The sequence below is a fragment of the Tamandua tetradactyla genome, chromosome 16, assembly GCF_023851605.1.
Source record: "Tamandua tetradactyla isolate mTamTet1 chromosome 16, mTamTet1.pri, whole genome shotgun sequence".
NCBI classification, from domain to species: domain Eukaryota; kingdom Metazoa; phylum Chordata; class Mammalia; order Pilosa; family Myrmecophagidae; genus Tamandua; species Tamandua tetradactyla.
The window spans coordinates 27,209,984-27,227,999 of NC_135342.1; the positions used below are offsets into that span (position 1 = coordinate 27,209,984).

At 32.8% G+C, this 18,016-nt stretch overlaps 1 protein-coding gene across 4 annotated transcripts in view; it reads right to left on the reverse strand.

The window, feature by feature from the left end:
- The window catches only part of ZNF570 (zinc finger protein 570), a 45,523-nt gene that overhangs the window by 23,546 nt on the left and 3,961 nt on the right, over positions 1–18,016 (reverse strand). For all 4 annotated transcript variants that reach the window (XM_077133448.1, XM_077133451.1, XM_077133447.1 and 1 more), the window contains 2 exons: positions 16,454–16,580; positions 16,028–16,123 (listed from right to left, as the gene is read on the reverse strand). In XM_077133448.1, the coding sequence (XP_076989563.1) occupies positions 16,028–16,123; positions 16,454–16,487 (130 nt within the window). In that variant the 5' untranslated portion in view covers positions 16,488–16,580. The remainder of the gene's footprint in view (positions 1–16,027; positions 16,124–16,453; positions 16,581–18,016) is intronic.

An 18,016-nucleotide genomic window follows, 5' to 3' on the forward strand; every position in this document is an offset into this window, starting at 1 on the left:
TTAGAACTAATTTCATCATCAGAGTCTAAGAATGTGGACATTTTACCATTATCAAGATAATTTGAATGACATGTTTCTTTTGTGCTAACATGACTTCCCTGAATGACTTAGTGAACTTGTCACCAGTAATTTGGTCACCAGGCAAATCAAGCCTGCCATACTCAAATATGTCTGACCATACTCAAATAATTTATTTTCATCATACATGTGCAACCTCAATTTGAGGTGTCTGAATCAAAGCAAATACCACCAACAAGACCAAGACAGTGTCTCTTCTTCTAAAGTTAAGGTTTTGCCCAGTATTCTTGATACATAGAATAGTCCATATCAAGAGTCACTGTTCCCACAACGAAGCCTTAGGCTGCGACGCATGTGTGAATCAGGTGAATGAACATTTTCGTTTTTCCCATGCTCTTCAGTTTGTATAATCTATCTGCAACAATTGCTGCAAAACCTGCCATCCCAATGGGGACAAATGGTGCCTCTCTAGATTTTTGGATAAGCTTAAATCCCTGATCGTCATCATATGAAGAGAGAGAAATATTTGTCTGCTGACATAAGGATTGGTTGAAGAATCTTCTACTTCATTCACATCAGTTAAGCTCCCACTGGCTTCTGCCCCAAACCTATGTGTCTCATCTGCTCTGTTAACACATTTTTGTTCCTAGTTCTTCACTTGTACAACTGATGTACTTTGAAAATGTTAGCATATAATAGAATTTGATATATATTTGTTTTCTGTTTAATTTTAAACAGAGAAAATAAAAGGGGTTATGCTCCTTTTTTCTTTTCTTTTTTTTTCATTTAAAAATTGCTAACAGTGTATTCAGTGATGGACAACAGAGAGATGTGTTGTAGAGTATTTTATGGCTTCATTCACAAAGCTGATCTTGAATGCTGATGGTTCTATACCTTTGACATTATGAACTTTTACAATATGTGTCAATGCTATATGACAAAATGCTCTGATTAGTGCCAAAGTTTCAACTCAGTGTATATAACTGAACACACTCATCCATTTGTGCTTTTCTTTTTCTATGGTGCTTAAAAAGCCCATTCTTCACAAGTCATCCATGTTTTTCCTTAGGCATTTTATCTCTGCTCAGATTGTTGAAGAATGGTGGCTTGTCTCATGGATTTTGTATTTTTGTCTAATGTATGTTTTAACATGATAGACACAGTGCATTGTGTAGCTACAGTTTTTTGGAACAATCTTTTAGGAATTGTTTTTCAGATCTTCAATACATTTTTTCTTAAAATTTCAAAAAAATGTTCTGTTTGGAAAGATACCATAAACACAAAACTAATTATCATTAACATGTAAAATAATTATATTATTTATTTATAATTAAATATATGCAACAGTGAATAATAAAAATTTTCAAACATATACACAGTGTTTAAGCAAAATTTAAAACAATAACCAAAGAAGATGGTTGAGAGGTTGGCTGATGGAGCTAAGGAAGGGAAATGGATGATGGAAGTTTATAATTCTGTGACTTTTTGGAGAATAATTCTCTAATATTTATTATCCCAACCATTAAAAAGGTAATTGTTTAAAAAATTATGATAGATGCATATAATAAAACACTAAACAATGTTAAATTAATGGAGTTTTTTCAATATGGAGAGGCAAAACCCCATTTTATAAAAATAATATGACTGCTATTAATAATAAATAAATCTATAAAAACTCAAAGAACTATATATTAAATTATTAACAGTTCTTATTTCTAGGGGTATTTTTCATATTTCTATACTTTCATACTTTTTAAAATATTTATGACATGCGTACATTTCTTTTGTAACCAGAATGAAGTAAACCTAATGGAAAAAACCATAAAGTAAATAAATCATGGACAAAGAAAAAGAAGTACCTTCATTTTCCAAGAATAAAAGCTTTGACCATATTCTTTCTTCCTTACTCCAAAATAAATTTCAGGTGGATAAAGAATTTAAAGAGGAAAAAGACACAATAGAAAGAAGCAAAACAATGTATGTAGGTAATGCATATATGATAAAGAATGAAGAAGGTTTAGAAGCATGACAACAAGAAAAACTGTAAAAACCAGATTATAGATATGATCTCCATAAGGATCACAGAAACAGTAAAGTTAGATTTTATCTATTTATCTATCTTTTTGACTGTAACATAAGACAAAGAAGTAAAATTCATAAGGAAGCAAGAGACCTTTCAAATAAACAAAAGGACAAATAGTCCATTAAAAATAGACAAAGGTATGGAGACAACTTTAAAAATAGGAACTGAGTAATAAATGCATGTAACAATGTTCAACCTCTTAAAAATTCAAAGAAATATAAATAGGAAAAATATAGTGAGATATTATATTTGATGAATCATATAAAAGGGTGCAAAGAACAAAAAAAGGTGCAGAGTCACTCTTTCTCCTTCAGGGGAATATTATTATAGGTAGTAACATAGCAGTGAGGAGCCAGAGGCTTTTAGGAGTATGTAGGATCTGTGTCTGACAACATGGCAGACTATGATGACAAACTTACCTAGTTCAAAAAAAAAAAACTTAAAATGGTGTATAAAATATAGACAACACCTTTCTAGAGTCATTGTAAGGTTTGCAAGAAATAAACTCCCAGAATTAAAAAAGACTCAGAGGCACATTATGTAATTCCTCATGAATATGAAAGTCTCGGGCATATCTAACTGGAGCTTTTGAGAAGAGAAAACACAGAGAATGGGGAAGTGGCAGTACATGAAAAGATAATGGGAGAAAATTAGAATCCACTAACATTAGAGTGGCCAGACATGAGAACCACAATGAATCCCAAACAGAGCAATTAAAGAAATTTGCATCCATTACACATCACAATGAAAATAACAGAAATACAAGAATAAGAAGGAAATTCATAAAAGTTGTATAACCGAGAAATTATGAGTTAACCAATGATTATGAGAACTGAATTATTACACACATGCCTTTTTATCTTCTAATCTAAAAGTAAATACCTGAATCTATGAAACTCAAAGAACTGTATCCTAGATTTTTAATAATGATTGTATTTTTACTTTATGATTGTAAAAGCCTCGTGATAACTCGTGACTGGCCCCCTAACCTGTTCTACAACTTTAAAATCTTGGGGTCACCGGATAGCCCTTTAAATGTTTTATTTTATTTTATTTTATTTATTTATTTTGTCATGGGCAGGCACTGGGAATCCAAGCCGGTTCTCCAGCATGGCAGGTGAGAATTCTGCCTGCTGAGCCACCATCGCACTGCTCCCTTTAGGAACTTAAGTCAGTCCAGAGCTAACATACCCCAATTCCTGAGCTATCTTACGAGACAAAACTAGATCTAACCAAAATTGGCGCACCTGATATGTAGCAACTTAAACTTTAACCTATAGGTGTCCTATACCTCATTATAATACTAAACATCATGCCTATTATCATGATAAGGCTGCCATTTTTGTTATATATGTTCTGTGACTAGGCATGTAATCAATCTGCACATGGTCATAATTAGATCATCTCTAACTTCCTCCTCTCCAGCCATTATACTCATTATTCTAAACCCTGCCATCTTTTGATACTACAAAACTTTCAGAGTTTGCAGTTTGGGGAAACATACTTTAGGCCTACAGGACATCTGTTGTCCTTGTTTCACATGGCAATAAACTCTTTTTCCCTTTTAAACCTCAGTGTCAGAGATTGGCTGTTAAGCACGTCAAGCAGAGAACTCCACATTTTACTGGCAATGCTAGCAAGGAAGAAAATATTAATAACTTATTTTTCAAAAGCAAGTACAGAAGCCATAAAAGCATGAAACGATATTCTCAAAATGCTGATAAAAAATAATAACCATCAACTAATGATTATATACAGAGAAAAGGTTCCTATTTACATGAAAGCAAAGGAAATGTACAAAATAGCAATGACAAAACAGCTTATCTGAATATTATCTCCGTAAGGAATTTATAAAAGATTTACTTCTGGAAAAATTTATGAGATGCAGAAAAGAATGATGAACAAAGAAAATGATAAATGTGTAGGTAAATCTAAACAGTTACCAAATAAAATAATCTAATTTTATAACTTTATAAAACAAACAATAGTTACAGGATTAAAAGAAATAAGAAAACTCAAATGAGGAACAGTGGAGTCAAAACATTCTAACTGTATTGTATTTTTAAGGTAATTATAAATGTTAAATTTCTAAGGTAACCAGTATAAGAATATAAATAAGTTGTTTAACTTTCAAACTAGGAAATGGAAAAAAAACAAGAAACAAGAAAAAATGGAAAAGGATTTTAAAAAGAAATAAGATGGTGGAAATAAATCCAACTCTATTAGTAATAGCAACAAATATAAAATGACCACCATCATCTAGTTGAAAGATGAAAATTATCAAACTGAACTTAAAAAATATTTATCTATAAACTGTTTACAAGAGAAATACATAGAAAGTAAGAAAATAAGAAAGGAAAGGGGTAGAAAAACTATGCCAAGTAAATAATAATAAAAGAAGGCTGAAATAGCTTTATTAACATTAAGCAAAATATTTAAGGAAAGAGACATTGCTGGGTTTCAAGACGACAATATAAAATAATTCACTGGCAAGAAAAAACAATTTTGAAAACACATGACCTAATAAAATATCTTCAAAATATAAAGAATCAGTTGTCAGAATTATATGGAAAAAATGTATGTATTCACTATCAGAGAAGATTTTAAAGTATCCTTCCCAATAATTGATTGTTCAATGAGATTTTTAAAAAGCAATAAGGACGCAGATTTGACCAACACAATTAATTAACTTAATCCAATAATCACATATCAAAAATTGTTCTAAAAGAAAAACCACATTATTTTTAAGGACAAATAGAATATTTACCCAAATCAACCACCAAGACATAAAGCAAGTCTCAAAAAATTGCAAAGACCACAGATTAAAAAGATTACATTCTTTAATTAGATCATCAACAAAAACTCTCCAAAGAATTCCTGGGTCCAGAAGAAATCAACAAGAAAAATCAGAAAATGCTTAGACCTACAGGACAACAAAAATACTACATATCAAAACATTGTGGAATACTGCTAATATATACTTAAATCCTTATAATAAAAAAGAAAGCCTGAAAACCAATGAATTATGTATCTAACTTTAAAAGTTGAAAAGAAAGGGAAAAATAAATTTAGATGGAATGTAATGATAAAGAGGAGAAATACTTAAATTAAAAAAAAGAAATTGGAGAGGATCAGATAAGTAAAAAAATTTCTGAAAATACCAAAAAAAAAAAGAGATAATGCCCAAGCAAGATTTGTTTCTGCCTTTTTAGTAGGAAAAAGAAATTAAATTACATATATAGCAGACACTAGATAAAAGAAAATGATGGACAACTTCATTCAATAAATTTGAAAATTTGTGTGAAAAGAATAGATTCTTAAGAAAAATAGCATAACAGTATAAGATAAACAGAATACCTCGGATCTTATATCATAAAAAAACCTGAATTATCAGTTTAAATTATTTTCACAAAGAAGATACCAGGCCCAAGTGAACAAAGTTCTACCAAACATTAAAAAAACAAATAATTCCAATTTTACACAAATTCTTAAGAAAATAAAAGAAAAATACTCACTAACAAACTTTATAAGAGTAGTATGACTTCAATTCCAAATCTGATAAGAAGAGTAGATGAAGGGGAAAGTTAAGGCCAAAATTCACTGATAAGTATAAATGGGGGGAAAAAACCAACCTAAACAAAATACTGGTAAATAGCAACTAGCAATGAAGGAAAAAAATAAAAGAGATAGATTTATCCAGGCATGCAAGGCTGGCTCAATATTAGAAAATGTACTATGTAATTCACCACATTAATAGATGACAATTAAAAACTACCAAATCATCAATAAATGCAGACAACATTTGTTAAAACCAAAAAAATATTCAGAAGCAAAACTCTAGCAAATAGGAAAGAAAGGGGATCTAGCAAAACCTTTAACAATCACAATTATTAATAATAATGTATTAAAAACACATTTAAAAAAAGGCACATTAATTGAGATCAGAATGATCAAGAATGTCTATTATAACCACTTTGGCTTATACTATATGAGAAAGTCAAGATAGGGCAATAAAACAAATAAATTAAGTATAAGAATTAAAAATGAAGAAGTTGCCATTATTCACATATATGTTTTTACCCACACGGAAAGTTCAAAGAAATCTATAAATTATTAGAATTAATAAGAGATCTTGGCAAAGTTCCTGGATATAAGGTCAACATATAAAAGCTAACTTCATTTCCATGTATAAGAAAGAAACAGAAAATATAGATAGTGTTTACTATAGCAACAAAACTAAGGTAACTAGGAATTAATGTAACAGAAGATATTCATGGCTATTAGGGAGAAAGTTATAAAATGTTATTGACAGAAATAAAGACCCTAAGTAAATGGAGAGACATACCATATTTAGGAATAGAAAAGTCTCAAAATGCTCAGAGTGAAATGTATAGGTCTAAATGCCTACATTAAAAAAGATCTCAAATCTACAATCTAACTTCATATACTGAGGAAAGAGAAATGAAGAACAAACTAAATGGAAAGCAGAAGGAATGAAATAATCAAGATTAGAGCAGAGATAAATGAAATAGAGGATCAGAAAAACAATAGAGAATCAATGAAACCAAAAGTTGGTTCTTTGAAATGATCACTAAAATTGACAAACTTTAGACTGACAAAGAAAATGAGAAGCAAGACATAACCAAATCAGACACAGAAAGGGAAACATTAATACTAACCTTACAGTAATAAAAAAGACTCACCTATGAACAACTGTATACCAACAAACTAGCTAATCTGGAAGAACTGGACAACTTCCTCAAAACACATAAATTATCAAAACTGAATCAAGAAGAAAAAGAAGATCTGAACAAGCCAATAAAAGTAAAGATATTGAATCAGTAATCAAAAACCTCCCAACAAAGAAAAATCTAGGGCCAAATGGATTAACGGGAATTTTACCAAACATGCAAAAAGAATTAACACCAATCCTTCTCAAACTTTTCTAAAACACTGAAGAGGAGGGAACACTTGCTAATTCATTCTATGTGGCCAGAAGCACTCTGACACTAAAACCAGATAAAAACATCACAAGAAAATAAAATTACACACAATCAATATTCCTTATGTATACAAATGCAAACATCCTCAGTGAAATACTCACAAACCAAATTCAACAGCATATTAAATGCATCATACACTCAAGTGTATAATATACCCGTATTACTCAAGTGGGATTTACTTCAGGTATATGAAGGTAGTTCAAGTAAAGAAAGTCAAACATAGAATAAAGGAGAAAGCAACAACACAAGATCATCTCAATGGAGCCAGAAAAGATATTTGACAAAATTCAGCACTTTTCATAAAAACACTCAGAAAACCAGGAATAGAAGGAAATTTCCTCAACAAGTAAAGGTCCACAGGCGACAACATTCTCAATAATGGAAAGATTGAAAGCTTTCCCCCTAAAATCAGGAACAAGACAAGGATACCTACTTTTACTACTGTGTTCAATATTGTACTTGAAAGCTTTAGCCATAATGATTAGTAAGGAAAATGAAACAAGTTATCTGAATGTGAAAGGCAGAAGTACAATTATCTTCATTAGGAGATGGCATGATCCTATATATAGAAAATCCCAAAGAATTCACAAGTAAGCAACTAGGTTAATAAACATTCATCAAAGTTGCAGGGAACAAGATCAACACCCAAAAAATCAGTTGTGTTTCTATACACTAGAAATCAACAATTCAAAAAAGAAATCAACTTAACATGTACAATAGCACCTAAAAAAATAAAATATCTAGGAATAAACTTAACCAAGGAGGTTGTGCTGGTTTGAAATGATTGTGTATCCCAGAAAAGTCATGTTTTAATCCTGGTTCAACTTGTGGGGCCAGACCTATTGTTTAGGGTAGAATCTAATCAAAATTAGATTGTTTCCATGGAGAATGACCTACTCAATTGTGGATGTGACCTTTTGGTTAGATTACTTCTGTGGAGATATAACACACCCAATTGTGGGTACAGCCTTTTGATGGAAAGGTGACACCACCCATCTTGATTGGTTTACTAGAGCCTTAAAAAAGGGAAACATTTTGAAGAGAGCTCAGAGCCAACAGACCTGACACAGAGAGAGACATCTGGAGATGCAGAAAGAAAACACCTCTGAGGAAGTTGTTTGAAACCAGAAGCCAACGGATCAGCAGACTCCAGGCTCATATGTGCATTTCCAGATTGGTGTTTCTTGAGTCAAGGTATATTTCACTGGATGCCTTAGTTTGGACATTTGTATGGCCTTATAATTATAAACTTGCAACTGCATAAATCCCCTTTATAAAAGCTGATTCAATTTCTGGTATATTGCATTCCAACAGCATTAAGAAACCAATACAGATTTTGGTACCAGGAGTGGGGTGGGATGCTGTGGTTTGCAAATACCAAACATGTTGGAATGGCTTTTTAAATGGATAAGGGGAAGATTACAGAAGAGCTGTGAGGATCTTGACAGAGAAGGCCTAAAATGTTTTAAAAATTCTGTTGGTAGAAACAGGACTCTAAAGATACCTCTGATGAGGCATTAGTCAGAAATAAGGAATGTGTCATTGCAAAATTAAGGAAGATGACTGTTGTTTTAAAATGACAAATAATTTGGCCAAACTGAGTACTGTCATTGGGTAGAAGTTAGAATTGAAAAGTGACAACCCAGGATACTTAGCTGAGATTTTCAAACTAAATGTGGAAAATATAGCCTGGCTGCTCCTTGCAGCTTATAGGAAGATGAGACAGGAAAGATATAAATTGTGAACTAAACTCTGAGATACAAAGAAAACAGAAATTAATGGTCTATAAAATTCTGGGCTCTCAGAGAGGGAGACCCCAGTGAACAGGACATCACGTTAGTATTTACCAAACATGGAACCAGTCAGCCACTACAGGACAAGCAAGGGTTGGAGAAATTCTACTCCTAGGCATATACCCCAAAGAAGTGAAAACAAATACTTGAACAGTTACACCAACGCTTATAGAAGCATTATTCACAATAGCAAAGGTGAAAATAACCCAAGTGTTCCAACAGATGATCGGATAAACAAAATGTAGTATTACATATATAATGGAATATTATCCAGCCATAAATAGGTATAGCATATTATACATGCTATTACACAGATGGAGATGGAAAACATTCTGCTAAGTAAATAAGACAGACACAAAAGTATAAATATTGATATGAAATTTCTAGAATAAGAAAATTCATAAAGACAGAACATAGATAAGAGATTCCATGAGGCTTGGGAAGGAGGGAATAGGGAGTTATTGCTTAATGTGTCAGTTTCTGCTTGGGGTGATAGAAACATTTTGGAAATAGGTGAACAGAGAAAATCAACAAAACTGAAATTTGGTTCTTTGAGAAGATCAACAAAGTTGACAAATCCTAAGTTAGAATAACAAGACAAAAAAGAGAGAAGATGGAAATAAATAAAATCAGAAATGAGAGGGGTCATTACCACGACCCCAAAGAAATAAAAAAGATCATAAGGGGATACTATAAAGAACTGTATACCAACAAACTAGACAACTCTGATGAAATGGACAATTTCCTAGAAACACAGAAACAACCTACACAGACTCAAGAAGAAATAGAAGAACTCAACAAACCAATCAGAAGAGATTGAATCTGTCATCAAAAATCTTCCCACAAAGAAAAGCTCAGGCCCTGATGACTTCACAGGGAAATTTTACCAAGCATTACAAGAAAAATTAGCACCAATCCTGCTCAAATGCTTCCAAAAAGCTGAAGAAGAGGGAATACTACCTATCTCATTCCATGAAGCCAACATCACCCTAATACTAAAGCCTGCTAAAGGTAGTACAAGAAAAGAAAACTACAGAACATTCTCTCTAATGAATATAGAAGCAAATACCCCCAACAAAATACTGGCAAATCAAATCAAACAAGTCATTGAAAAAATCATATACAATGACCAAGTCCAAGTCGATTTTATTCCAGGTATGGAAAGATGGTTCAGCACAAGGAAATCCATCAATGTAATATACCACATTAGCAAATCGAAAGGGAGAAATAACATGATCATATCAATGGATGGAGATAAAGCATTTGACAAAATCCAACATCCTTTCTAAATAAAAACACTTGGAAAAATAGGGATAGAAAGAAACTTCCTCAAAATGAAAAAGAGTATATTCAAAAAATCTCAGCTAACCTTATACTCAATAGTGAGAGATTGAAAACTTTCCCTATTTGATAAGGAACAAGGAAAGGATGGACACTGTCACTGCTCTTATTCAACATGGTAACAAAAGTTCTAGCTAGAGTAATCAGGCAGTAAAAAGAAAAAAAAAGACAACCAAATCAAAAATGAAGAAGTACAACTTTTACTATTTGCACATGAATGATCTTATATCTAGAAAATCCCAGGAAAAAATACAGCAAAGTGCTTGAGTTAATAATAAATGAGTTCAGCAAAGTGGCAGGATACAAGATCAACATGCAAAAATCAGTTGGATTTCAGGATGCATGGGTGGTTCAGTGGTAGAATGCTCACCTACCATGTGGGAGACTGGGTCCAGTTTCCAGACCTTGCACCAAAAAAAAAAAAAGCAGTAGGGTTTCTATACACAAGTAATAAGCTATCTGAACATGTAATCAAGAAAAAATTCCACTTACAATAGCAACTAAAATAATTAAATATCTAATTAAATATCAAGGAATGTAAAGGACCTGTACATAGACAATTACAAAAACATTGCTAAAGAAATCAAAGAAGACCTAAATAAGTGGAAAGACATCCTGTATTCATGGATTGGAAGAATAAATGTCATTAAGATATCAATTCTACTCAAATTGATCTACAGATTCAATGCAATATCATCAAAATTCGAGCATCATATTTTACAGAAATGTAAAACTTGACTATTAAATTTATTTGGAAGGGTAAGAGGCCTCAAATAGCCAAAAACACTTGAACAAGAATGAAGTGGGAGGACTCATGCTTCCTGACTTTAAAGCATATTATAAAGCCACAGTGATCAAAACTGCATGGTACAGGCATAAAGATAGACATTACTCAATGTAATCAAATTGAGAGTTCAGAAACAGACCCTCAGATCTATTGTCAATTGATTTTTGACAATGTCCCCAAATCTACTCAGCTGAGACAGAATAGTCTCTTCAATAAATGGTATTGGGAAAACTGGCTATCCATATCCAAAGAACGAAAGAGGACCCCTATCTTATACACCATATAAAAATTAATTCAAGGGTGTGCAAGGGTAGTTCAGTGGTAGAAAATTTCTGCCTGCCATGCAGGAGACCTGGATTCGATTCCTGGTCCAAGTGCTTCCACCCCCCAAAACAAGCAAGCAAAACAAATAAACAAAAAACAAACTAACAAACAAAAGTTCAACAAATGGTGCTGCAATAATGGGATATTCACATGGAAAAATAATGAAATGTGAACCCACCAAAGAGCATACAAAAATTTTTTTAATTCAAAATGGATCAAAGACCTCAATATAAGAGCCAGTACCATAAAACTCTTGGAAGAAAATACAGGGAAACACTATGAGATCTAGTAATAGGAGGTAGTTTCCTAGACCTTAACCCAGAACACAAGCAGTGAAAGGAAAAATAGATCAATGGAACCTCCTCAAAACTGAATACTTCTGTGCTTCAAAGGACTTTAACAAAAGGGTGGAAAGGCAGCCAACTCAATGGAAGAAAATATTTGGAAACCACATATCTGATAAAGATTTGATATCCAGAAAATATAAAGAAAGCCTACAACAATAATAAAATGAAGAATAGCCCAATTTTAAAATGGGCAAAAGACATCAATAGACATTTTTTCCATAAAGGAGATATAGATGGCTAAAAAGCACACAAAAAGATGCTCAGCTTCCCTAGCTATTAGGGAAATGCAAATCAAAACCACAACGAGATAACGTCTTACACCTACTAGAATGGCTTCTATTAAACAGGAAACTACAAGTATTAGAAAGGATGTGGTAAAATAGGAACACTTACTGCTGGTGGGAATGTAAAATGGTACACTGTGCAGGTCTGTTTGGCAGTTCACAGGAAGATAAATATAGTTTTATGAAGGAAATCCTGCTACTCAGGATGAACCCAGAAGATTTGAAAGGAGGATCATGATCAGACATTTGCACACTGATTTTCATAGCAGCATTATTCACAACTGCAAAAAGATGGAAACAACCCAAGTATCCATCACCAGATGAATGGATAAAGAAAATGGGTTTATACATGTGATGGAATAATGGAATATTATTCAGCACTAAGAAAGAATGAAGTCCTGAAGCACAAGAGAATATACATGAACCTGGAGGATGTTATGTTACGTGAATACATCAGACACAAAAGATTGTATGCTCTCACTGATATGAACCAATTTTATATGTAAACCCATAGACATAAAATATAGAATACTATATCTACTAAGATATGGAATAAAGCTAAAGAATGGGGAGCAGTTGCTTAATATGGGCAGAATGTTTAACTATGTTAAACGTTTGGAAATGAACAGAGGTGATGGCAGCACATAATTGTGAAAATAATTAATAGTATCGAATGGTGTGGTGAATGTGGTAGAAAGGGGAAGTTTAGAGTCATGCATTAACAGAAGGAAAGTTGGAGGTTAAAACATGGGAATGTTTAATACAGTGAATCTTGTGGTGGACTATAACTGTGATTAACTGCAAAAATATAAAAAACATAAATATGTTCTTTCATGGACTAGAACAAACATACAGCACTATTATAAGCAGTTAATAATAGAGGGATATATGGTTAAAAATGTATTTTTTTGCCAACTATGGACTAGAGTTAATAATATTTTTAATATTCTTTCATCAAAGTAACTAATATACCACACTAATATGGGTCAATAATGGGGGAGGGGTATAAGAGATATGGGAGGATTTGGGTTTTATTTTTATTTTTCTTTTCTGGAATAATGAAAATATTCTAAAATTGATAATGGGGCTGTATGCATAATGATGTGATGATACTGTGAGCCACTGATTGTACACTTTGGTTTGTATGGTATGTGAATATATCTCAATAAAATTGCAAAAAAATAAAAGTTGGGGAAGCATGGAGGGGTAAAAGAACAGGGCATGTGTAAAAAAAAATACAAGAAAACTTAACTCTTACCTCAAATAATCCTCAAAATCAATTCCACTTGGATTATAGACTTAAACAGTAAAGGGAAGACTTTAAAACCTTTTAAGGCAATTTGGGAATTTCTATATGAACTTGGAACATAGATTTCTTAAAATATCAAAAACTTAAACTAAAAAGGAAAAAAATTGAAAAATTCATCTTCATTAAAATATAATACATGCAAATACACACACACACACATAAATATAGAATTCCTATTCAGAAAAAGACAATGTATTCCAAAATGGGAAAAGGCACTTTTCAAAAGAGCAAACCCAAACAGCTAATAATATATGAAAAGATGCTCAATTTTTTTTAGTAATTATGAAATACAGATCATAATTATAAGGAGGTAATATTTCATACCCACTGAGCTGACAAAGAATTAAAAAATCTATCAATGGTAGAGCAGTAGGTACTTTCACATATAACTGCTGGAAACATAAATTGTTATAAGCAACTTACAAAGTAATATCGCATTATCTAATAAATTCTGGGTTTCTTCCTCTACATGAATTCAGGCATATGTGTACCAGCAGTCACATATAGGATGATTTATAGCAGTAATATTTATAATAGCAAAAAATTGAAACAACAAATGGAAATGGATAAATTGTGGCTTGTACAATGGAATGCATTAATTACAGCAGTGAAAGAAAAATTAATGAACCATAGTTACAAAAATCAACATAGATTTACTTTAGGAACAAAATTTGAATTGAAAAAAAGTTATCAAGTTACATGCACAATATATTTTCATCCATACAAAGTTGAAAAAATGCAAATAAAAATACTTTGTTTAGGAATCCCTATATAAATGATACAACTATAATGAAGTGCCAGGAAATGATAAACAAAATTGTAGGGTAATGGTTACCCAATGAGGGGTGGGGAATGAGCTATGGGTAGGAAGTGCTGTATCATTTAGGCAGGGGCCCGCAAGGAGACTAAAATAGCATTGACAATTTTTTATTTTTAAGCTAAGAACTAGGTACATAAGTTTTTGTTCTATTATTACTTAAATGGCATATATATCTTAACATATATGTGTGTGATATATTTACTACAAATAATAAATAAAATGTAACCATATACCCTTTGACACTACAGTTCCACATCAAGAATTTTTCTTAGGAAAGGAACAGGCACATTAAAGACTGGGGAGAGATGGTGGACTGGGACATAGTGGGGGAAAAAGGGGGTTAAGCTGCAGAATGGTGTTGAGAGATGTTTACAATGAGTCTGATTTTTCTGAAGTTTAGATCTCCATTTAATCCTCCCCACACCACAAAACTGAACTCTTAATTCCTCCTCCCTCAAGTGTTTTCCTGCTTCTGACCTCTGTGTTTTTGTTAAAGACCATTATAGTCCCAGTTACCCAGACTTCTTTGCTTCTTACCTCCTTCTCTGGCTTCAGAGAAGCTCATAAAAAAGCTTTTATATAAGCTTTTTCTTTTTATATACCATTGATAGCAACATACTATCTCTGCTGTTTGTCAATTTTTTAATTACTTATATACCTATCTAACACCCTAGTATCTTGCAAGTACTTTAAATTCAATAAATGTTGGTTAAAGGAATGAAAGGATGAATGAACTGATGATTCAGAGAAAAATAAGGCATTTGGAGTAAAAGAATAAAAATAAGAACAACAACAATAATAATAGCACTAACATCTATTGAATTTTTATTATGTGAGAGGACTTGTTCAAAGCACTTTTTAAGTATCATCCCATTTTACAGATGATAAAACAAAGGCACAGAGAGTTCAAATAACTTGTACAAATTTCACTGCATGTACCAGGATTTGAACCTGGTAATGCAGTTACAATTGTTCTTAGAGTTCAAAAGTCTATCAGATACTGGCATCAGGGGAATGAGAAAGACTTCTTGATCAAAAGAGAAAAATAAGACAAAATAGTCTCACTGGCTGAGAGATTTCAAACAAAGTCGAGAGGTTAGCCTGCTGGTTATCTAACAAATTATACAGATATCCCTTTTCAGTTTAGGTATATTGGAGTGGCTACAGTGAAGTATCTTAAACCGTTGAGCTGTGTTCCAGTAGCCTTGATTCTTGAAGGAGATTGTATAACTATATAGCTTTTACAATGTGACTGTGTGATTGGGAAAAACCTAATGTCTGATGCTCCTTTTATCCAGGGTATAGACAGATGGGTAAAAAAAAAAAATTAAGAATAAATAAATAAATAAATAAATAATAGGGGGAGATAAAGGGTAAAAACTGGGTAGATTGAAATACTGCGGGTCAATGACAGGGAGGGGCAGGATGTATGAGTTCTTTTTTATTCTTTTTATTTATTTTTTGGAGCGATACACATGTGCTAAAAATGACCATGCTGAAGAATACACAACTATGTGATGATATTGTGAGCCACTGATTGTACAATATTGTTGACTGTGTGTGGATATTTCTTAATAAAAATATTTTTAAATATATAAGTTTCAGATAAACCCATAAATTCTCTAATAAAAAAATATTTCAATGAAAAAAAAACAGTTTATCAGATCAGGAAAAGGTTTTTTAAAGACTTAAAGAGGTTTATGAACCTGAGAAGGAGGGGAACTCAGAGAACAGTTATTAAAGAGAAGGGGGCAAAATGTGAGAGGAAAGAGAGCAAAGAACAGCTAATTCAGGAGAATATCCTAAAAGGCACCAAGCCTCTATCAAAGCATTTGAGAAGAACATGCCAAATATTTCTGAATCAAGTTGAGCAGTCACCTGCAAAGGTTTTTGCCTGCCTGTTTTTTTTTTCACTCACCTGAGCACAGGCCTTTTGTCAGTTCTCTCTTCATCATCCAGGGCTCTTTCCCTTGCTCCAACAATAATATCACACTTGGTTTAGAAAAGCAAAGTCCTGCATACATGAAGAAAGAGAATTTAGTCATGCTGTAGAAATCCTAGAACCTACATCACATCTTTTGGTTTTCAAGAAGAGGGAGTTTATAGTAAGCCAGAGAAAACTTGTAAAGGATGTGCATTAGAAGAATAGGGAAGATGAAGCTTCAGGCATAGATTAATAATAGACCTATCTACTAACAGCTCCATAAATATTAAAACATCTCTTTGGCACAGAAAGTAGACATTCACCCAAGCACTTCAGATGCTATCCCAAAATTCACAATAGTGGTAGCAAAGGGTTCCTTATGGGCAGATGCTGAATTTTGCAAGGGGAAGATAGCCTTACCTAGTGACACCAAGATCTTATAGTTTTCCAACATCACATTACTGTACAGATGCCTTTGAGAAGAATCCAGACAATCCCACTCCTCTTGGGAGAAATCTATTGCCACATCTCTGAAGGTCACCAACTCCTGAAATGAAATAAAGAATGAAATTAAATAAGCTCATCTCTACCATATTCACTTCACTCATTCTGCCCTAGGAACACTGATCTCTCCCTGATATTACATCCTCACATATGTCAAGCATGTTCCCCATCAGGGTTTTAGAACTTCTCAGATCATATAAGATATAAATACCCCTACCCCAGGACCCTATTTCCCTAACCCTACTTTATGCTTCCCCATAGCAGTTACTTAGTTATTTATTGTCTCCTCCACATCTCCATTAAAATGCAAGCCCTATGAAGGCAGATTACTTTTGTGTGCTATATACCCAGTAACCAGAACAATATCTGGCACAAATGAGGCATTCAAATATTTGTTGAATAAATTAAATTAATGAATGAATGGTTTGAAAAGTTCAAGAAGCTATAAGGGGATCAAAAATGACACAGGCCATGAGTTAAGAATGTACTCAACACACTATAAGGAAGCTAATGTGGCTACATCTCTGATGTAGTGCTTACATCTCTGAAAATTGTGCTAAACCAAGGAGAGAAAATCACAATTCCATTCATAACGCAAACATATTAAGCGAGAATATTTAAAATTTTATATAAAGAAATAGGTGTGCCACTCATAATGCCATTTCAGCCCACAGGGACCAGGCAAAGTTCCTATAAAACCTGGAGCTATGCTGTGATTCAGATAGATTCCAGATTTCCATAACATGTCCATCTGCTGTAGAAACTGGCATATATTATGTGTTTGCATGTGTGTTTTTTTTTTTTTTTTTTTACAAATTTAAAAGAGGTGAAATCTGTCAAGGCAATAGAAGATGACTTATTTTTCATCTGATTTCTTATTTTTCATCTGATACAACTTTGTCATGGTTAAGGATACTATCTCCATAGAAGTAAAATTCTTCAAGTGTTTTCAACACTAAGTAACCCTTTTTCTTATTTAATTATATGAAGTGTAGATGAATGTCTCTTTGTCTCAACAGTAACATCCCTCAGATAGTTCAGGGATGCTCTCCTGTTAACACTTTGGTTTATATGGTATATATGCTTCCCAAAATGTTTTTCTATACTTAAAAATATATATATAGTAAACATAAAAACATACAACATAAATATTTACGTATCTATAAAGAGATTAAGTTCTAATCTTAAAATATTTGAGCCTTAGTAAACAACAATAATACTTGGCTTCAAAATCTATTCACAACAATAATTAAACCAGTTTGAAGCATAGCGACAGTTCTCTTTGCCTTTTTGCCCTCACAGAAATACGGCTCCCAAATGAGGGGACTTCTTCTCATGACGCCAGGTCACGTAGTGACTGTTTGAGTTCCCATATCACCTGTACCACAGCACCTGAAGGTGAGACAAGTGATCTATTTCCTACTCACATTTGCTTCCCAGATCATTTTCCCTGCCTTCTCCCTAAAAGGCATTTACTTT